Source organism: Polypterus senegalus, chromosome 9 (assembly GCF_016835505.1).
Source record: "Polypterus senegalus isolate Bchr_013 chromosome 9, ASM1683550v1, whole genome shotgun sequence".
Classification (NCBI taxonomy): Eukaryota; Metazoa; Chordata; class Cladistia; order Polypteriformes; family Polypteridae; genus Polypterus; species Polypterus senegalus.
Genome location: NC_053162.1, coordinates 181,149,820 through 181,173,062, shown reverse-complemented (window position 1 = coordinate 181,173,062; position 23,243 = coordinate 181,149,820). Strand labels below are relative to the sequence as shown.

The following is a 23,243-nucleotide window of genomic DNA, read 5'->3' as shown; positions in this document are numbered from 1 at the left end:
GAGAGTGGACATTGAAAGAAAGGCAAACGAAGACAAAAGAGCCAAACAGAATAAAAATCAAGAGCAATGAGAAACGTCCAATAAACGAGAAAGAGGAAAATATCCCGAACGATATGCAAAGAGAAATGTGATGAAGACCATGGAGCGACTGCTGCTTCACCACCCGAGGCCACAGGTCCACCACGCCCTCGACCCTCTGCAGTTTGCATACCAGGAGAAGGTGGGAGCGGAGGATGCCATCGTCTACAGTACTGTGCAAAAGTTTTAGGCAGGTGTGAAAAAATGCTGTAAACAAAGAATGCTTTCAGAAATATAAATAATGATTGTTCATTTTTATCAATTTACAAAATGCAAAGTGAGCGAACAAAAGAGAAATCTAAATCAAACCAATATTTGGTGTTACTACCTTTTGCCTTCAAACCAGCATCAGTTCTTATAGGTACACTTGCACAAAGTCAGGGATTTTCTAGGGTTGTAGTCAGGTGTGTGATCAACCAATTCTACCAAACAGGTGCTAATGACCATCAATGTCACATGTAGGTGGAAACACAGTCATGAACTGAAACAGAAACAGCTGTGTAGGAGGCTTAAAACTGGGTGAGGAACAGCCAAACTCTGCTACCAAGGTGAGGTTGTGGAAGACAGTTTCATGTCATGGCAAGATTGAGCACTGCAACAAGACACAAAGTAGTTATACTGCATCAGTAAGGTCTCTAGATTTCAAAGCAGACTGGGGTTTCAAGATGTGCTGTTCAAGTTCTGTTGAAGAAGCACAAAGAAACAGGAACGTTGAGGATTGTAGACGCAGTGGTCGGCCAAGGAAACTTAGTGCAGCAGATGAAAGACACATCAAGCTTATCACCCTTCGAAATCGGAAGATGTCCAGCAGTGCCGTCAGCTCAGAACTGGCAGAAACCAGTGGGACCAAGGTACACTCATCTACTGTCCAGAGAAGTCTGGCCAGAAGTGGTCTTCATGGAAGAGCTGCAGCCAAAAAGCCATACCTCTGACGTGGAAACAAGGCCAAGCGACTCAAGTATGCATGAAAACATAGGAACTGGGGTGTAGAAAAATGGCAGCAGGTGCTGCTCTGGACTGATGAGTCAAAATTTGAAATATGTGGCCGTAGCAGAAGGCAGTTTGTTGGTCGAAGGGCTGGAGAGCGGAACTCATTATTGTCTGCAGGCAACAGTGAAGCATGGTGGAGGTTCCTTGAATGTTTGGGGCTGCATTTCTGCAAATGGAGTTGGAGATTTGGTCAGGATTAATGGTGTTCTCAATGCTGAGAAATACAGGCAGATACGTATCCATCATGCAATACCATCAGGGAGAAAGACGTATGATTGGCCCCAAATTTATTCTGCAGCAGGACAACGGCCCCAAAACATACAGTCAAAGTCATTAAGAGCTATCTTCAGAGTAAAGAAGAACGAGAAGTCCTGGAAGTGATGGTATGGCCCCCACAGAGCTCTGATCTCACCATCATCGAGTGTGTCTGGGATTACATGAAGAGTCATAAGGATGTGAGGAGGCCTACAACCACAGAAGATCTGTAGTTAGTTCTCCAAGATGTTTGGAACAACCTACCAGCCGAGTTCCTTCAAAAGCTCTATGCAAGTGTACCTAGAAGAATTGATGCTGTTTTGAAGGCAAAGGGGGGGTCACATCAAATATCGATTTGATTTACATTTCTCTTTTGTTCGTTCACTGCATTTTGTTGATTGATGAAAATAAATGATTAACACTTCCATTTTTGAAAGCCTTCTTTGTTTACAGCATTTTTTCACACCTGCCTAAGACTTTTGCACAGTACTGTATATGCTGCACCGATCCCTCTCCCACGTGGACAGAGGCAGTGGTGCTGTAAGAATTATGTTTCTGGTCTTCTCTAGTGCCTTCAACACCATCCAACCTCTGCTCCTTAGGGACAAGCTGACAGAGATGGGAGTAGATTCACACCTGGTGGCATGGATCGTGAACTATCTTACAGACAGACCTCAGTATGTGCGTCTCGGGAACTGCAGGTCTGACATTGTGGTCAGCAGCACAGGAGTGCCGCAAGGGACTGGACTTCCTCTGGTCCTGTTCAGCCAACATACATCGGACTTCCAATACGACTCGGAGTCCTGCCACGTGCAAAAGTTCACTGACGACACTGCTATGGTGGGCTGCATCAGGAGTGGGCAGGAGGAGGAGTATAGGAACCTAATCAAGGACTTTGTTAAATGGTGCGACTCAAACCACCTACACCTGAACACCAGCAAAACCAAGGAGCTGGTGGTGGATTTTAGGAGGATCAGGCCCCTCGTGGACCCCGTGATCATCAGAGGTGACGGTGCAGAGGGTGCAGACCTATAAATACCTGGGAGTGCAGCCTGATGATAAACTGGACTGGACTGCCAATACTGATGATCTGTGCAAGAGAGGACAGAGCCGACTATACTTCATTAGAAGGTTGGTGTCCTTCAACATCTACAATAAGATGCTGCAGATGTTCTATCAGACGGTTTTGGTGAGAGCCCTCTTCTACGCGGTGGTGTGCTGGGGAGGCAGCATAAAGAAGAGGGACACCTCCCGCCTGGACAAACTGGTGAGGACGGCAGGCTCTATTTGTAGGCACGGAGCTGGACAGTTTGACATCTGTGGCAGAGCGACGGGCGCTGAGCAGACTGCTGTCAATTATGGAGAATCCACTGAACAGGATCATCTCCAGACAGAGGAGCAGCTTTAGCAACAGACTGCTGTCAGCATCCTGCTCCACTGACAGACTGAGGAGACCCCACACTATGCGACTCTTCACTTCCACCCGGGGGGGTAAACGTTAACATTACACAAAGTTATTGTCTGTTAAACCTGCCTGGCACTCTCCATCTTACATTTTTTAACTTGCACTGCTTTTTTTTATTACTCTTTAATTAATATTGTTTTTTTTTATCAATAAGCTGCTGCTGGAGTATATGAATTTCCCCTTAGGCATTAATAAAGTATCTATCTATCTATCATATAGTGCCTTTCCTATCTATCTATCTATCTATCTATCTATCTATCTATCTATCTATCTATCTATCTATCTATCAAAAAAGCAACATGTATAGAATGTAAGTTAAAGGGTAAAGTAATTCACAATATTGTTTCTGATGAAGCGTAAATGTAATTTAATTCTTTATTTACTTTTTATTACGTTTTACTTTTTTTACTTCTACTTTTTACTTTTTCTTTTCACTACACTACTTATTATTCATTGGTATTTTAAAATAGACAGCTGTAGTGAAATACTCAAGTAACTGATTTTTTATTTATAATAACTAAGGACCAAACCGTCTTCCTCCTGCACCCCCCCATACTCTTCTATATACCACCTCTTTAAGTATATGGCTCAAAAAAATGAAAGGACCACTTTAGAATGAGAGTATAACTTCAAGTCAGTGAGACTTCTGGGCTATTGATGTGGTCAGTGAAGTAGCAGAGGGGCTTGTTCCTCAGTTTCAGCTGTTTTGGGGCACTAGAGGGCCAACACTGAGATGGCCCCCTAAACAGGAATGAATGGTTTAACAGCTGGATGGAGGCCACTGACATTTTTCCCTCCTCATCTGTTTTGTCACTCATTTTGTCATTTGGCTACAGTCAACGTCACTACTGGTACCATGAGGCCATACCTGGACCCTACAGCGCTGGCACAGGTAGTCCTTCTCCAGGATGGCAGGCACATCAATACCACGTCTCATTGCCAGAAGGTTTGCTGTGTCTCTCAGCACAGTCTCAAGGGCATGGAGGAGATTTCAGGAGACAGACAGGTAGTTACTCTAGGAGAGCCGGACAAGGCCCCTCGTAGAAGGTCCTTAACCCATCAGTAGGACCTACCGGTATCTGCTCCTTTGGGCAACGAGGAAAAGGATGAGCACTGCCAGAGCCTACAAAATGACCTCCAGCAAGCAGCCCACTGGTATGAATATCTCTGACCAAACAATAAGAAACAGACTTCATGAGGGTGGCCTGAGGGCCCGACGTCCTCTAGTGGGCACCGTGGAGTTCGATTGGCATTTGCCATAGAATACCCGAATTGGTAGGTCTACCACTGGCGCCCTGTGCGTTTCACAGATGAGAGCAGGTTCACCCTGAGCACATGTGACAGACGTGAAATGGTCTGGAGAAGCCGTGGAGAACGTTATGCTGTCTCTAACATCGTTCAGCATGACCGTTTTGGTGGTGGGTCAGTGATGGTCTGGAGAGACATATCCATGGAGGGACACACAGACCTCTACAGAGTAGAAAAGGGCACCGCAGCACTGCCATTAGGTATCGGGATGAAATCCTTGGACCCATTGTCAGACCCTCTGCTGGTACCTCCTGGTGCACGACAATGCCCGGCCTCATGTGGCGAGAGGATGACGGAATTGATACCATTGACTGCCCCCCTCGCCTGACGTCAATCCAATAAAAGAACACATCTGGGTGGAACATTATATTTCAGTCCATCCAACACCTCACTGTCCAGGAGCTCAGTGATGCACTGGTCCAGATCTGGGAGGAGATCCAGCAGGACACCATTCATCGTCTCATTAGGACATTGTCAGGCATTGGGGGGGCATACAAACTACTGAGGACGATTTGGAGTTGCTGCAATGACATTTCAGCCAAATGGACTCGCCCCTCTGCCTGCCTGCTGCCTCATCATTTTGTCCCTTTGATGTTCGAGGTGTCCCTCTGTCGGTTGATCGTTTTCATTTCCATTCTTTCGTTCCTCCCACATCACCATATCAGTCCATAGCAGTACAGAGAGCCAACAGGATTTCTTTTCCCAGGGAGATCGGATGTTATTTCAAAGTGTTCCTTCCATTTTATTGAGCAGTGTACAATTGGAGGGGTGCCCAACACCCTTTGAGCGGCTCAGCTGTGAGATAGCGGGCACTCAGCACCCGCCCCGGGGATTGGCGAGCAAAGCGAGGAGGAGGTGGAGACCCCTAGTTGCTGTTCTTCTTCTTCTTATTAATTCTGCCTAAAAGGCCTTCTACAAAATATTGAATTAAGGCTCTGAATACTTCAGTAAAGAAGAAATTTGCAAATCCTTCTGATCACATGCTGTCATTTTGGGTTATTGAGCATAGATCAAACTATCCCATTTAAAGCTAAATATAAAACCCAGTAAAGTGAGCAGAAAGTGAAGCGGTCTGAAGACCTTGTCAGTGCCCGGTCTATTCCTTCTGTGTCTTTGGTTTCTCCGTTTATTCTGAACATCCCTAAAGAACTGAAATCTACGGGAGCAACACAAGAGTCACTTACATCGGCTGTCGCCCCCGAGTCTTCGGCCGTTCCTGAATTCTGCTCAGTCTCCGCGTCCTTCGATTCTGAAGCTCCGATAATCTGGCACCTCGGGTAACTTGTCAGGTCGGCTTCTGTGTTCCCCATGGTGTCTGGAAGTGAACAACAGCAGGAAGCTTGGTAAGTGGGGACCGTATTTCCATCGATTAAAAGTCACAGAGTTGAAACCCGGGTATGCAAGCTCTTGGGGGGCCATTTCAAAAGGTTCCTCTGTGTGTGCAGACTTCTCGAAAGTAAGCAAGAACTTTCCACGGCCATATTTAAGTGGCAGAAGAAGGTCTTGAGGGGTACTCAATGGAGTCCATGGTGTCAATGTTTTAGTCAGGGTGTGTTCCTGGGATTCCGTTTATGTACTTTGTCTTCTTTGCTCATTTTAAACTAGTATTTTTCATATGTTTATTATAATGATGTATTTTTGTAAATATTATCTTATTAGTTTATTATTTACTATCTATGTGTAATGAGTTGTTCTCCTATTGTTCCTTATACTTTGTGCGTGGAACCCCAAGAGGCAGGACCACCGTGATAGGACTGCTTAAGGACCACCCTTAGCCTTCACGTAAGCTAAGAGCAGATCCTTCAGGGGTTCATTCTGTCATAAATCGAGTGCGCTCCTACAGCAAAGGGGTATGTAGGCTTCCAAAAAAATCCAAGGCTGAACCCAGGCGGCCTGACCCCAAACTCCACAGGCTGTCTTCGGCCTACCAGGCCTTAAAGAAGTTCTGGCTTTCGAAGTTTCAAACACTTCTCTGATATTCAAAAATACACCACAAAAATGCCCTTCTAGGGGAAAGAACTCTCAAAACTGTTGGCTTGGTGTCCTGGCAGAAAACGATTTGAGCAAAACTGGGAGATGAACATAAAAAACAAAACAAAACAAAAAGGAGTAGAAAGTGAAATAAACCTGGAGAGGCCGAGGGAATAGAAAAATAAAAGTGAACTCAAGAAAAGAGCACAAAGATATTCTATGAATTCAATGGAGTTTTGGTTGCCGCATTTCAGATAGGAATTTGAACTCATAGCCGTCCTTTTATCCCGTCATGTCGATTACGGATGGGACACAAAGCTCAGAGGCTGCGTCCCTAGCAACACTTGAAGAGGACATAATGCTGGAATCAGACAGTGAGGACCCAAATCATGACACTAGGAACAATAAGTCCAAAGGAGACTAAACATAAGAATTTGTTCTGAAATAACAAAAGAGAAGAAAAAAATGAATTTGACCAAAAATGCAATCCAAGGTAATAAAGTAATTTTTTTTTAAATAAAACCTAAGAAAAGAAGCAAAGAATCCAATAAAACAGGATGTCCAATGCTTACAAAATGCCTGCAATCGGTAAACTTGCAATGAACCTCTGAAGGATCTGCTCTCAGCCCCAGACAATAAAGGCGGGGGTGTGGGGTGTTTATGTGTGTGGTGGGGGCGGTCCTTCAGCTGTGACATCAGAGTGGCCCCGCCTCTTGGGGCTCCACACAAGGTATGAGGAACACAGGAAAACAATTCATCATACGAGGATAGTAAATAACAAACAAACAAGACTTCATTAACAAAAAAATCAAATAATATAAACATGAAAAAATAAAACTTTAAACTAAACAAAGACGACAGCAGCCATGAGCCTGCATTGGGTGGAACATGACACTTGACACCATGTGTAAGGGAATAAATGTTCAAACTCACGATACTCAACTATGAATATATACATCCATCCATCCATTATCCAACCCGCTATATCCTAACCATAGGGTCACAGGGGTCTGCTGGAGTCAATCCCAGCTAACACAGGGCACAAGGCAGAAAACTAACCCCGGGCTGGGTGCCAGCACACCACAGGGCACACACACACACCAAGCACACACTAGGGGCAATTTAGGATCACCAATGCGCCTAACCTGCATGTCTTTGGGAGGAAACTCAAGCAGACACGGAAGAGAACATGCAAACTCCACGCAGGGAGAACTCAGGAAGCGAACCCAGGTCTCCAAACTGCGAGGCAGCCACCGTGCCGCCCCTGAATATATACAGTGGTGTGAAAAACTATTTGCCCCCTTCCTGATTTCTTATTCTTTTGCATGTTTGTCACACAAAATGTTTCTGATCATCAAACACATTTAACCATTAGTCAAATATAACACAAGTAAACACAAAATGCAGTTTTTAAATGATGGTTTTTATTATTTAGGGAGAAAAAAATCCAAACCTACATGGCCCTGTGTGAAAAAGTAATTGCCCCTTCTTAAAAATAACTTAACTGTGGTGTATCACACCTGAGTTCAATTTCCGTAGCCCCCCCAGGCCTGATTACTGCCACACCTGTTTCAATCAAGAAATCACTTCAATAGGAGCTGCCTGACACAGAGAAGTAGACCAAAAGCACCTCAAAAGCTAGACATCATGCCAAGATCCAAAGAAATTCAGGAACAAATGAGAACAGAAGTAATTGAGATCTGTCAGTCTGGTAAAGGTTATAAAGCCATTTCTAAAGCTTTGGGACTCCAGCGAACCACAGTGAGAGCCATTATCCACAAATGGCAAAAACATGGAACAGTGGTGAACCTTCCCAGGAGTGGCCGGCCGACCAAAATTACCCCAAGAGCGCAGAGACGACTCATCCGAGAGGTCACAAAGACCCCAGGACAACGTCTAAAGAACTGCAGGCCTCACTTGCCTCAATTAAGGTCAGTGCTCACGACTCCACCATAAGAAAGAGACTGGGCAAAACCGGCCTGCATGGCAGATTTCCAAGACGCAAACCACTGTTAAGCAAAAAGAACATCAGGGCTCGTCTCAATTTTGCTAAGAAACATCTCAATGATTGCCAAGACTTTTGGGAAAATACCTTGTGGACTGATGAGACAAAAGTTGAACTTTTTGGAAGGCAAATGTCCCGTAACATCTGGCGTAAAAGGAACACAGCATTTCAGAAAAAGAACATCATACCAACAGTAAAATATGGTGGTGGTAGTGTGATGGTCTGGGGTTGTTTTGCTGCTTCAGGACCTGGAAGGCTTGCTGTGATAGATGGAACCATGAATTCTACTGTCTACCAAAAATCCTGAAGGAGAATGTCCAGTCATCTGTTCGTCAACTCAAGCTGAAGCGATCTTGGGTGCTGCAACAGGACAATGACCAAAACACACCAGCAAATCCACCTCTGAATGGCTGAAGAAAAACAAAATGAAGACTTTGGAGTGGCCTAGTCAAAGTCCTGACCTGAATCCAATTGAGATGCTATGGCATGACCTTAAAAAGGCGCTTCATGCTAGAAAACCCTCAAATAAAGTTGAATGACAACAATTCTGCAAAGATGAGTGGGCCAAAATTCCCCCAGAGCGCAGTAAAAGACTCATTGCAAGTTATCGCAAATGCTTGATTGCAGTTATTGCTGCTAAGGGTGGCCCAACCAGTTATTAGGTTCAGGGGGCAATTACTTTTCACACAGGGCCATGTAGGTTTGGATTTTTTCTCCCTAAATAATAAAACCATTATTTAAAAACTGCATTTTGTGTTTACTTGTGTTATATTTGACTAATGGTTAAATGTGTTTGATGATCAGAAACATTTTGTGTGACAAACATGCAAAAGAATAAGAAATCAGGAAGGGGCAAATAGTTTTCACACCTCTGTACATATATATATATATATATATATATATATATATATATATATATATACAGTATATATATATATATATATATATAAATAAACTGTATATATATATATATACTAGCCAACTCGCGGCGTAGCATACGCCGCATAATTATCTACTGATGGGTGAACACTTCCTGCAAGACACAGATGTCCAAATGGTGTGGTTTTGAGGGTACAACTGTAAGTGAATGAAAAGATGGAACTTTGGACGGTCACAGAGTGAGGGTCGGGGCTGGACGGCATCCCTCTAAGAAGTTAGATGCTGACCGCTCAGGGGTCGCGTAACTATTTAGCAGGAGGGAGTCTCGTTCGTTATCGGAATTAACCAGACAAATCGCTCCACCAACTAAGAACTGCCATGCACCACCACCCACAGAATCGAGAAAGAGCTATCAATCTGTCAATCCTCTCCGTGTCCAGGCCGGGTGAGGCTTCCCGTGTTGAGTCAAATTAAGCTGCAGGCTCCACTCCTGGTGGTGCCCTTCCGTCAATTCCTTTAAGTTTCAGCTTTGCAACCATACTCCCCCCGGAACCCAAAGACTTTGGTTTCCCGTTGGGCTGGCCAGTCACCAGTCGGCATTGTTTATGGTCGGAACTACAACTGTATCTGATCGTCTTCGAACCTCTGACTTTCGTTCTTGATTAATGAAAACATTCTTAGCAAATGCTTTGACTCTCGCTCGAGCTGTTGGTGGGCGGAGCTCTGTCGTGCATATCCCATGGTCTGTCTTGCATGCCATGGTCAGCCGCTTAGTGAATTGTTGCTGGGCGGGGCTCTGTGAGTTGGCGGAAGTGGCTCTGTCTTGCGTGCATCTTGCTTGCCATGGACTTAGTGAGTTATATATATAGATATATATTTGCACATACAGTTTATATATATATATATATATATATATATATATATATATATATATATATATATATATATATATATATATATATATATATATATATCTAGTATATATAAATATATTGTGTCACACACGTGTGCCTGGGAGGCAGCAGGGTGGTCTGGTTAATGCCAAAACTCCAGTATGTGGGGCTAATCAGGTGTACTAATGCCTCTTCTCCCATCCATACAGGAGCAAGTAAGATCCAATCCACTTCATCTTCTGGCTCCAGACCACACCCTCTGATGACCTCACTTCTGCTTTTACCTCCAGATGACCCGCCTCTTCCTCTCCCTTAGCTACAAAAACACCCCCACCTTTGCTCTGCAGTCAGTCCTGCGTGAGTCTCTTTGCGGTTCTGCCGCTCACGTATGGGGAAGCGGATGTACAATTTGAACAGATTGCTATTTTCATGGGAATTGTTACATATGCATAACAGAAGTAACTATTTTACATCACAGTGAGTAATTAACCGTATTAAAAAATAGTAAAACATAATAATTTGAAAGTAAATTGTTTCATGTTGCTTTAGAGTTATTCGATTATCGATTATACGATTTTGTTCTGTTTGGCTTTGAAAGTAACATGCAAATACTTTTTAAACTTTTTTTTTGAATTTTGATTCCATGTTTGGAGTTACATTGAGACAACGCAACGTATAACTGCCCATGAGTGAATTTCATTTCTTTCTCTCTAATAAATAAACCGACTTTTTCGAGTGTTTGTCTCTGTGATTTGTTAATTGTCGTAGTAAAAGCTATTCTAAACGTTTTAATACGAATGGCATGTCAAGATCTCATTTGTTGTCTCATGTTATCCCCTGAAGATGTCCTACATTACCTTTCTTGTCGCCTGTTAATATTTTACATGTCAGAATTGTTCAACTAACTTTCAATACAACTAATCTTGTCCTATTGCACAGCCCATCATTTAAACATAAATTACGCAATTACATTACGATACGTCCTTCTTTCCACAGTAATTCGTCAGGTGGAAGACCAGACGATGTTAACAGTTGTAGATATTCTTCGTGGTATTGTAAGTTGATGTTTTCATCTTCCTCACCATCACCACCAACTGTTTCAGCAGAGTCTGTTGATACGCATTTAACCAATTTGCCGTGTAACCAATTGACAATTTTCACGTTAATTGGTTTGACTTCATCGTTTCCCAGTGCTAGGATTGCCCGTGTACTCATTTCTTTTGTTGATATCCTTTTGGGAAGAAATTCTTCAATGAGATTTGGATATAATATGTCTTCTTTAATTAGGAACATAAAGTGAGGAAAACGTAAAAGTTTATAAGAGCTGAGAGAGCAGGAACTGAGCCTGACAAAAGCATTCACACAAATTAGAGGTGAGAGGACCGCGGACGTGGGCCGTGAACCGGAAATGGTGGAGAGGAGAAAGGGACTTGAAGTAATCTCTTCAAAAAAGTCTTGTCTTGTCGCAGGATTTTTTTATATAATAGAGAGATATACTGTATGTGTGTATATATATATATATATATATATATATATATATATATATATATATATATATATATATATATATATATATATATATATATGTCAACGCACCCGGCACCGACAGGCAGACATCTTGTTTTGCACAAACCACCCCCCGTTTATTTACAATATATACAATTGTTTGGTCACAAAGACCCCAGTCCTTTGGTCACACAGACCCACACAAGTGCACAAACCCCTATCCCAAAGTCCTGGCCTCAGGATGCCTTTCTTTGGGCCGCCTTCATCCTCTCCTTCTGCCTTGTCCTACTTCCACCCGACTCCAGCCTCGAATGTATGAAGGACGGCCCCTTTTAAGGAGTGCCCCGATGAGCAGCAGGTGTTCCCGGCATTCCTCTGTTGGCCACGCCCCAGCGTGGCGGAAGTGCCGGCTGTCCTCCTGACAGCCCTCCGGGTAACACCCAAGGTCTTCCTCCCAGCACTTCCTGGTGTGGCGGAAGTGCTGGGGCAACAAGTCTCCAAGACTTAGGGGCGCCTCCTGGCGGTGACCACGGGCCCCTACAGGGAAGGGCTTCCATGCCCTTGACCCGTGGCCCCCAAAGCAACCCGGAAGGCAAACCCCACGTGATCAAGGCAGGGCTCTGACCCTCTTCCGGTCCCTCCTGGCGTCCCGGCCGGGTCATGGCCCCTGGCATCCCTGACAATATATATATATATATATATATATATATATATATACTGTATATATACTGATCAGCCACAACATTTCAACCACTTGCCTAAAACTGTGTAGGCCCCTGTCATGCCACCGAAACAGGGAGGCATGGCCTCCACAAGACCTCTGAAGGTGTCCTGTGATGTTTGACACCAAGACCCTTTAAGTCCTGTAAGTTCTGAGGTGGGTCTCCATCGATCGCACTTGTTTTTCTTGCATCTCCCACTGATGCTGATTCAGATTGAGATTTGGAGAATTTGTAGGCCAAGTCCACACCTGCTCCTCAAACCATTCCTGAACATTTTTTGCAGGGTGGCAAGCTGTATTATCCTATTGAAAGAGGCAGCTGCCATCAGCGACTACCGTCACTGTGATGGAGGTGTAGGTGGTCTACGGCAATCTTTAGGTAGGTGTTGCACATCAAAGTCACATCCACATGAATGCCAGGACCTAAGGTTTCCCAGGAGAACGTTGCCCAGAGCCTCACATGGCCTCTTGCCTTCTTTCCATAGTCCATCCTGTTGCCGTCTCCTCCCCAGCTCAGTGACTCACACGCACCCGGCCATCCACGTGATCCAAAAGAAGACGTCATTCATCAGACCAGACCACCTTCTCCTACTGCTCCGTGGTCCAGATCTGACGCTCGCTTGCCCATCGTAGGCACTTTCAGTGGTGTGTTGGGGGTCAGCATTTGTTCCCTGACCAGTCTGTGGCTACACATTGAGCTGCGATGTGCTGGGTGTTCTGACACTTTTGTCTCGTGGCCAGCATGAAGATTTTTGACAATTTGTGCTGCAGTAGCTCATCTATGGGATCCGACTAGATGGACCAGCCAACACTCCCCACTCACATCGATGAGCCTTGGGGGTCTGTGACCCTGCCACTTGTTCACCAGTTGTCCTTCCGTGACCCATTTTTGGTAAGTACTGACCACTGCGTATCCCAAATACCCCACAAGACCTGTCATTTTGGTGACGCTCTCACCCAGTCGTGAAGCCCTCGTCAGAGTCACTCAGAACCTTACTGCCGGTTCACTTACTGCCTGTCACCCCTTGTCAGGTGCCATTGTGACGCGATCTTCTACGTGATTCATGTCACCTCGGTGTGGCTGATCGGGGTGTGTATGTAATGCCGTGTTAACTAACTGACAGACTCACCGTTAAAAAGCTGAGATATGTCCGGTTGGGCCATCTAGAGCAGTAGAGGTAACCGCTAAGAAAGGACGTTTGAATTGGATTCCATGGATTTGAGTGTGTTGGCTTATGGCACGAGAGCAAAGCAGGTCCTCAGTTTAGGAAACAGTGGGTGGTGAGTTGGATGACTGCATGCTGCCATTTTGTCCTTCGGTTTTAACAGGCTGTATATAGCGCCTTTCTCCACATAGACACATAGTCCAATATTTTTGATATACAAATCTAACAGCTGGTGGCTCAGTCAGATGACATGAGCTGCTTGGGTCAAATGGTGGGTTAACCGACCAGTCCCTTAGCCGTTATGCCACGCTGCCTGCCATCCTAAACATCTGAGACACATTTCCGAATCCCTCCCAGTCACTTAGCACAGCGTCCTCCTGCAAAGTGATTATGATTAGTGGCAGAATGGCGTGCCTAGGAAATCCGCAGCTGTTTCAGATGTAGGGCCCGTGACGCGTGCGTATAAATCATGTTGTGAAGACGCTGGTGGGGCTCTGCCAGTTGATGCAATAATAAACAGCTTGACGGTGGTAATACAGGTAAGAGCCTGGCAGGGTCAGGTTTGTCTCACTTCCAAATCAGATCCTGTCATCCCACCGCACTCGGTGCCTGCCTTGTTTGCTCTTGTGGGATTTCTCTGTTTTGCACCCTCAGCTCGCGGCACATCATATTAAAAATGAAAAAAAACAAAACATGCCAGGCTTGTGAACGAGCCCACTTGCAGGTGCTGAATCCACCGCACAACTCTAATTAAGCCACGCACGCCGTATGGATGATGCCTGCTGCAGTCTGTTGTGCTAACAGGTTTCACGCCTGGGTTTGCACAAACAGTAAGTGCCGACGGTAACGCTGTGGTGCAAAAATGGTACGGCGGACAACGTGATGCCATTTGATGTGTTGTCACGGATCTCCTGGATGGCTCATTTGTGGTAGGCGATAACCCGCCGGGGCGAGAGGGGGCGCTGTGGCTAACTGGGTCGTCTCCTTTTCTCCCAGCAGCTCTGAGAAACCACTCAGTGAGGGACATTAGCTCCGCCCCTTCCAGTCCGCCCATTATAAAAAGCCCGACTGCCACCACTGAGCTGACCGACTCCTGACACGTCAGAGTTCTAACCGCTAACCCAGCGTCTCTCAACCTTTATGTATTTGAGACCCGAGTTTTCAAAACAGCCCCCCCCCCCCCAACGTTTTTTGAAAGGAGCCCACTAATACCGATTTATGATATTTTATTATACCTACTTAACTTTTATCGACATTTATCTAACTCTAATATTTATTTTTCTAGTATCAGAATGTAGTTTAAGTTCATTTGTTTTGGTTTCAATAAATGGATTTTTCATATTTTCGACTCTTGTTTTCTTTTTTCACATCTTCGTGCCCCACTTTTTGTTACTTCGCGCCCCCCACAGTTTGAGAACCACTGCCCTAACCCTTAACCCCTAACCCTCATTTTTTTGAGACGGTTAAACCCGAGCCCTTATGTTCTTTTGTGTTTATGTGAGTTGTTGCCAGCAGTCACGTGTTTAAGTTTGAAGAAGGGCATTAAACGGGACGACCCGGCTGGTGTCCCAAGTATTCTTAGTTTGTCCGGGTTCTGTTTTGACCTGATGTTGGCCAGCTCACATGTGGCATCGACAAGGACGGCAGTAAATTGCACTACATAAAATAAAAATTGATGAATTGATTGACCAGAGGGTGGCACGTTGGCGTAGTGGTAGCACTGATGCCTCACTTGCTTCCCGGGTCCTCGCTCCTTGGAGTTGCATGTTCTCCCCGTGTCTGCGTGGGTTTCCTCCCACAGTCCAAAGACATGCAGGTTAGGTGCATTGGCAGTCCTAAATTCTCCCTAGTGGGTGTGTGCCCTGTGGTAGATTGGCACCCTGCCCGGGATTTGTTCCTGCCTTGTGCCCTGTGCTGGCTGGGATTGGCTCCAACAGACCCCCATGACCTTGTGTTCGGATATGGCGGGTTGGATAATGACTGACTGACTGACTACCTATCTGACCAGAATGTGGTGGTCCTCAAGGTGATTTGATGGTGGGGGTCCTCCACTCTTTTTGGACGTCCCAACTAAATAATTTGCCTGCATGTTCCATTCACCCGCCATGACACACGAGAAGAGCTTTCTGCACGTGACGTAATGACGGAGGGACAAAACCTGAAAATGAATTTGTGCAGTTCTTCTAAACGTCACCTGGTGGATTTCGAAAGTCTTCAGACCCCTTTCAGCTTTTTCACATTTTCTTCTTGTGCTTAAATCATTGAAATTCATCTTTTCACTCATCAAGTGAACACTCGACACCCCAGAATGACAAAGCGAACACAGGAGTTTAGAGATTTTCTACAAACTTATTAACAATAAAACAATTGGAATATGACATTGACACCAGTAATCCGACTTTGGCCCCCCGTCACAGCCTGGCGTCTTCTTGGCTTTGGAGTGACAAGCTTCACACCCCTGGATACAGTAATCCCTCGCTATATCGCGCTTCGACTTTCGCGGCTTCACTCCATCGTGGATTTTATATGTAAGCATATCTAAATACATCCATCCATCCATCCATTTTCTAACCCGCTGAATCCGAATACAGGGTCACGGGGGTCTGCTGGAGCCAATCCCAGCCAACACAGGGCACAAGGCAGGAACCAATCCTGGGCAGGGTGCCAACCCACCGCAGTATCTAAATACATATCACGGATTTTTCGCTGGTTCGCGTATTTCTGCGGACAATGGGTCTTTTAATTTATGGGTCACGCTTCCTCAGTTTGTTTGCCCAGTTGATTTCATACAAGGGACCCTATTGGCGGATGGCTTAGAAGCTACCCAATCAGAGCACGTATTACATATTAAATAAAACTCCTCCATGATATACGATGTGCTTCCCGCGCGGTGCTTGATTGTTTGCTTTTCTCTGTCTCTCTCACTCTGTCTGCCTGACGGAGGGGCTGTGAGCAGAGGGGCTGTTTGCTTAGAAGATACGGACGCTACTGTAAAAAATGCCGCTTTGTCGCGGTGCTTTGGCATACTTAAAAACCCAAAAGCAAGTATTGATTTTTTAAATGTTTGCTTTTCTGTCACGCTCTCTCTGACATTCTCTGCTCCTGACGGCGCTCCTTTGAAGATAAGATATGTTTGCATTCTTTTAATTGTGAGAAAGAACTGTCATCTCTGTCTTGTCATGGAGCACAGTTTAAACTTTTGACTAAAGGGTGTTATTTGATGTCTAGAGGGCTCTAATAATGTTAACAGTGTGGGAGAGTTTATAAGGGCTTAAAATATATAAAACTAACCATACAAACATATGGTTTCTACTTCGCGGATTTTCACCTATCGCGATCGAGGAGGGATTACTGTATTCTGCTGGTCTTATCTGGTCAGGCTGGATGGAGACCCTCGATGGTCTGCTGGTCTCTCCAGAGGTGTTTCATTGGGTTCAAGTCTGGACTCTGGCCGGGCTTGACAAGGACGTTCACCATGTTGTCCCTAAGTGTTGTCCTCGCTTTGTCCTGTTGGAAGGTGAACCTTTGGCCCAGTCTGAGGTCTAGAACTCCCTGGGCCGGTTTTCATGAAGGATATTTCTACACGTTGATCTTTTCAGCTTTCCATTGACCCTGAGTGGTCTTCCAGTCTCTGATGCTGCTACCACCAGGCTTCACTATTTAGGATGGCATGGCACGGGTTATGAGCGCGGCCTGGCACACTCCAGACATCAGTGCTGGTCCAAGCTCACCTAGAGCCCTAGGTTGGGTTGATGGACATCACCCCTCATTGTCCATCGGGAGTAGTTGGTATTATTAGACTTCAACGACCGCCCCCTCAGTGTTCGGAGTGAGTGCCCCTCTTCAGTAGCACAAATGGAGCACGCAGCCCTTGGTGTACGAAGTGTGCCCACTCATTATCATCACAGTCTGACAGCCAGACCCTCAGTGTCCAAATCATACACACCTCAAGACCGCGGACCTTGGGTGTGAGGGGGTCCCCTGCAGTGTTCAGAATGTGTGCCCCGTAACTGTCCTTAAAGGGGACCCTTTCAGATGTGTCACCTGATGGAGTGACCGGCTCTGCCAGGCGTGATGCTGATCTTGGGTTCATCGGAGCAGACAGTCTTGTTTCTCACTGACTGAAAGTCCATCAGGTGCCAAGTGGGCTTGATTGCAGTGTTAGATGAAGCCCATTAGGTGGGGTTGAAGGAAGTCGTTCCTCGTTGTCCATAGCAGGTAGTCAGTGTTAATAGACTTCAGTGGTCTAAGGTGGTGGTGGGAGGACCCCTCTGTGTCTGGACTGAGCACAAGCACCGTCCCTTTGTGTATTTACCACATACCTTAAGGAGTGCAGACCCCTTGGTGTCTTTCATTAATGGTGCCCACTCATTGTCATCATATCACAGTTTCATGACCACCCGGGTTGTGTGCGCCTCAAGACCACAGACGTTACTATCGTACTTCAATGACCCCAGTCCCTTCAGTGTTCAGAGCGCACATCCCATAACCGTTATTAAAGGTGACCCCTTCAGCTGTGTCACCTGATGGAGTGACCGGCTCTGCCCGGCGTGACGCTGATCTTGGGTTCATCGGAGCAGACCATCTTGTTTCTCACTGACTGAAAGTCCATCAGGTGCCTTTTAACTCTTTCAGGGCTGATGTCAACTTTTGTCGAAAATTCAGGGGTAGAGGACGGTAATCGGCTGTAAACTGCAAACAAAACTCGCTCGTACTCTTTAGTTCAACTCTCTGTGCTTGAAGGAAAGTTACGTAGCTTTGTTGATTTGACCTCGATTCCCTGCGTGTGCATGAGTAGTGAAGAGCAAACAGCCTCTAAGATGGCACTGACATCTGGCAAGACTAAAGCAAATGTGCAAAGCAAAATTCTCCATGGACGTTTTACATATTATCGCTGAATTGGACTCTGACCTTTCGAACTCCGAGTTTGATGCAAGTGATCTGGATGAAAGTGAGGTATCTCAGAATGGATGAATAGTAACTTTCTCAAGTTAAATAAAGAGAAAACTGAAATCTTAGTGATTAGCAATAATGGAGACAATGAGGCTATTAGAAATAAACTGGATACGTTAGGGTTAAAAGTCAAGACGGAGGTAAAAAGCTTAGGGGTGATTGTTGACTGTAATCTGAATTTTAAATCACATATTAATCAGATCACTAGGACAGCATTTTTTCACTTCAGAAACATAAGTAAAGTTAGACCTCTTATATCACTGAAAGATGCTGAGAAATGAGTTCACGCGTTTGTTTTCAGTCGACTAGATTACTGTAACGCACTCCTCTCAGGACCACCCAAAAAAGACATCAATCACTTGCAACGAGTGCAGAATGGAGCTGCTAGAATCCTAACTGGGAAAAGAAAATCCAAACACATTTCTCCAGTTTTGATGTCACTACACTGGTCACCTGTGTCATTCAGGATTGACTTTAAAATACTGCTTATGGTTTATAAAGCCTTCAATAATCTGCCCCATCTTATATATCGGAATGTCTGACACGTTATATTCCAAATCGTAACCTCAGATCCTCAATTGAGTGTCTCCTTAGAATTCCAAGAACAAAACTTAAAAGAAGTGGTGAGGCGGCCTTCTGCTGCTTTGCACCTAAAATCTGGAATAGCCTGCCAATAGGAATTCGCCAGGCTGATACAGTAGAGCAGTTTAAAACACGGCTGAAAACACGTGACTTTAACATGGCCTTCTCCTAACTTCACTTTAACTTAATCCTGATACTCTGTATGTTCAATTCTTCATAATAACTATTCACAGTGGCTCCAAAATCCGTACTGACCCCTACTCTCTCTTCTGTTTCTTTTTCCGTTTTTTGTGCCACCTCCACCTACTCAAAGCTTCATGACGCTCCAACAATGATGGACGGATTAAAAGACAGAAGTCTACGTGACCATCATCATCATCAAGTCCTTCCATGAGAACCCTAAATCCAAAGAGGACTGTTTCATTGATGTTAGGTAGAATGCCCAGAGTTGACTGGTGGTCTCGTGGTCTGGTACCCCTGCAGATTTTATTTTTTTCTCCAGCTGTCTGGAGTTTTTTTTTTGTTTTTTCTGTCCCCCCTGGCCATTGGACTTTACTCTTATTCGATGTTAATTAATGTTGATTTATTTATTGTGTCTTTTATTTTTCTATTCTTCATTATGTAAAGCACTTTGAGCTACTGTTTAAATGAAAATGTGCAATAGAAATAAATGTTGTTGTTGTTGTACTAGCATCAGCCTATCGGTCCACAGCTGGTCATGGTGCTGAACACGTTCGTGTAGCTGATATGCCTATAGCTGCGTTCGCCTAGGAGGACCACCACTTATGATGACAAGAGGTACAAACCATATTGCGTCACACCACAACTGCTGTGCGAAAACAGAGAGGTAGCCGGCCCACCGTGCATTTCTACTGACCATCGAGCCGCCCCTGCGCAGCCACTGCTGCCAGAAATGCCAAACAGGCGCCAACAGCACCCACAGCTCACAGCAACAGATGTTTTATGTTGATTTATGTGTGACACCAGCGCATTGCGTGCTTTTCAGAAAACTGAGTTTTGTGGAAAAAATATTCAGCCCTTAAAGAGTTAATAAACTCCAAGTGGGCTTCCATGCAGTGCCGATTGAGGGGGGGTGAGATGATGGACGTCGCCCCTCAATGTCCGTAGCAGGTATTTGGTACTATTAGACTTCGATGATCAGGACTGGGGTAGTGAAGCCCCTTCAATAGCACAAACAACACCCTTTGTCCATATATGGTGGACTTTAAGGAGCGTGATGGTGTGCATGGCATCTGCACATTTACTGTCATAAACGGCATCCACTCATCATCATCAGAGTTCGGCATCACCCTCTCGGGTTTACTGTCATTAACGGTGCCCACTCATCATCGTTATGGGTTCCCCTCAGTGTCTGGGGTGGGTGGGCCGCACGTCCCTTACATTTGTAAATGGAGCCCCTCAGATGACATTGCCCTAGACGGCCATCTATGTCCCCCTAATGCGGACTTTACAAAGCATGCGACCCAATTGCTTCATTAGAAACCGACCTTTGCCAACCTCAGCCCTTATTTCGTTTTATGGCTTGTTAGTCTGCCGCGTCACCTTCTCACATCGTAGAGTTTTATCTTTCTGAGGATGTCATCCCGTTTTCAGTCGGTCACATTTTTCTCCATCCATCCATCCATCCATCCATCCTCTTCCACTTATCCAGGGGTCAGCAGCTTAAACAGAGATGCCCAGACTTCCCTCTCCCCGGCCACTTCTTCCAGCTCTTCCCGTTGGAATCCCGAGGTGTTCCCAGGCCAGCCAAGAGACATAGTCCCTCCAGCGTGTCCTGGGTCTTCCTCGGGGCCTCCTCCAGGTTAGAAGTGCCCGGAACATCTCACCAGGGAGGCGTCCAGGAGGCATCCTGATCAGATGCCTGAGCCACCTCATCTGACTCCTCTCTACTCTGAGCTCCTCACCTTATCTTTAAGAGAAAGCCCAGACACCCTGCGGAGGAAACTCATTTCAGCCGCTTGTATTCGCGATCTCGTTCTTTCGGTCACTACCCACAGCTCATGACCACAGTTGAGGGTAGGAACGTAGATCGACTGGTAAATTGAGAGCTTTGTCTTACAGCTCCGCTCCTTTTTCACCACGACAGACCGATGCAGAACCCGCATCACTGTGGACGCCGCAGCGATCCGCCTGTCGATCTCACGCTCCACTCTTCCCTCACTCGTGAACAAGACCCCGAGATACTTGAACTCCTCCATTTGGGACAGGATCTCGCTCCCAACCCTGAGAGGGCACTCCACCCTTTTCCGGCTGAGGACCATGCTCTCGGATTTGGAGATGCTGATTCTCATCCCAGCCGCTTCACACACATTTTTCTCTTAAAGTGTTTAATTAAACCAGATAGCACAGGATGAATCCATCCATCCATTATCCAAACCGCTATATCCCAACTACAGGGTCTCGGGGGTCTGCTGGAGCAAAACTCAGCCAACAGATGGGGGCAAGGCAGGAAAACACCCCAGGCAGGGTGCCAGCCCACCACAGAGCACACACACACACACACACACTAGGGACAATTTAGAATCGCCAATGCACCTAACCTGCATGTCTTTGGACTGTGAGAGGAAACTGGAGCACCCGGAGAAAACAGGATGAATCCACAGAGGTGTAAATGGAAGCAAATGAGATGGAGAACTGCTGGCTCCTTTGTCATTTGCATCTTATTGCTTATAAGGAGCCATTAAAGCAGCAAATGCTTCAGTTTAAAAGAGGAATAAGCAATTGGGGGGTGGGGCCTAACAAGCAAGACCACTAAAATGAAGCATCAAAACGTCACTTCAGCAATAAGGGCGTAATCAGCAATCAGTGACTTCTCATTAAGAGACAACAACGTGCAGCCACTGCGACCCCCCAGGACTGACGATGCCCACCCCTGATCTAGAAGATTCATTAAGGTAAAATGAATGCAGCAAACTACGGAGGGAGAAATCCTGATGGAGTCTGCAAGAAACCTGCGCCACTGGAGAAGATTTGTTTTCCTGCAAGACTACGAGCACAAGCAGAAATGGCGTAAAATCAATAAAATGACGCAAATGTCACCTGGAGTGGCTGAGTCAGAGTTCAGGTCTCGGGCCACTGGACAGGACAAAGACAGAGTCTGAGGAGGAGGAGAGATGGCAGAGCTGGTAGAGAGAGACCTGAGAACACAGACTCAAGGCTGGCATGGCTGCCACCTACAAGACGCTGACTTGAAAGGCCATCAAATATTTTGCGTTTTAGGTTTGTCATTAATTCAGGTCACCCTGCAGAGATCTCTTTTCACTTTGACATTAAGGGGTCTTTTCCTGTTGATCAGCATCAAAAAGGACAAATACAATCCACTGGGATTCAGTGTTGTCCCATCACGTCACATCATGTCACATCAATATTGCACCCACTTAATCCAGACCAGGGTCTGTCATGGTTGTTGGGCGGTCTGGAGCCCTCTAGCTGTGGACCAGGCCTTCACAGGGCAAACACACACACAAACACACACACACATAGGCCAGTTCAGCGTTGCCAAACCACCAAATCTGCATGACAGTGAGAGGAAACCCACCTAAACACAGGAGACCATGCAAACTCCGCTCTTGGAGGTCCCGAGATTTGAACTCTTTATAACTGCGAGGCAGCAGCAGTACCTCTGCACCCCCAAATTCAACATCGTATAACAATAAAATAGGAAAACCTCCAAGACTTTTGATAATCACCTCCAGAATGTTAAAATCAAGAACTCGTCCAGCGGACGATCGGCCGGCCATTGCCTCAGTGACGTCTCTGCTACCGCCCGCCTTCCTGATTTCTTTTTGTACCAAAACACAATAAGCCGTTCAGACTTTAAGACTGAAGTGCTTACAATTTGCCCCTCACTGTCTCAGACCCAAAAACATTTTAAAATTCACCAGTCATCGCGACCATTTCAAATCTTTATCTTAAATCTCCACTCACCTTCGGGTCTTCGTGCCTGCACAGTCCAGCATGACTTTAGCGCAAGATAAATTTAAAACTTGTAATACGACCCTGAAGCGCGGCCCGCCTAGCAGGCAGAAATAGAAATAGGAGCTCAAGGTTGGCAGAAGACGGCGCCGCAGCGCTCGGTGGGCAGCAGACGGACAAGGCGAGGGCAGCGGCGCAGCGCAAGGTGACAAACGACAATGCTGGCCGACCTGGTGGGCGTCACTGGCTGTCCGGCTTACATTAAGCGACTTGCACTTCAGCGGCTCGGATGGGTCCTGTGCAGAGGGGGAGACTTGAGGTTTGAGTCAAAGAAGTGCCATTTGGAGCGCTAGGCGGAGTGGACGGTCGCCGCCATATGATGTCCATAGCGCATCGACTTCGACGACCAATGTCGCTTTGGGGTTGGGGGTGTCATGAGTGCGAAAGGAGAGGGACGGACACTATGAAAGCTTTTATCTATGATGGAAATGAACATCGACTATTATACACAGCCACAGTTAAGCAGAGGAGCTTG

The 23,243-nt window shown here is 45.8% G+C and overlaps 1 protein-coding gene across 1 annotated transcript in view; it reads right to left on the bottom strand.

The window, feature by feature from the left end:
- The window catches only part of LOC120536085 (multivesicular body subunit 12B-like), a 270,910-nt gene extending 248,108 nt beyond the window's left edge, over nucleotides 1-22,802 (bottom strand). The window contains exons 1-2 of the mRNA XM_039764453.1: nucleotides 22,721-22,802; nucleotides 5,281-5,411 (exon numbers count right to left, since the gene is read on the bottom strand). Coding sequence (XP_039620387.1) covers nucleotides 5,281-5,406 — 126 coding nt within the window. The 5' untranslated portion in view covers nucleotides 5,407-5,411; nucleotides 22,721-22,802. The remainder of the gene's footprint in view (nucleotides 1-5,280; nucleotides 5,412-22,720) is intronic.
- Nucleotides 22,803-23,243: the final 441 nt, after the last annotated feature.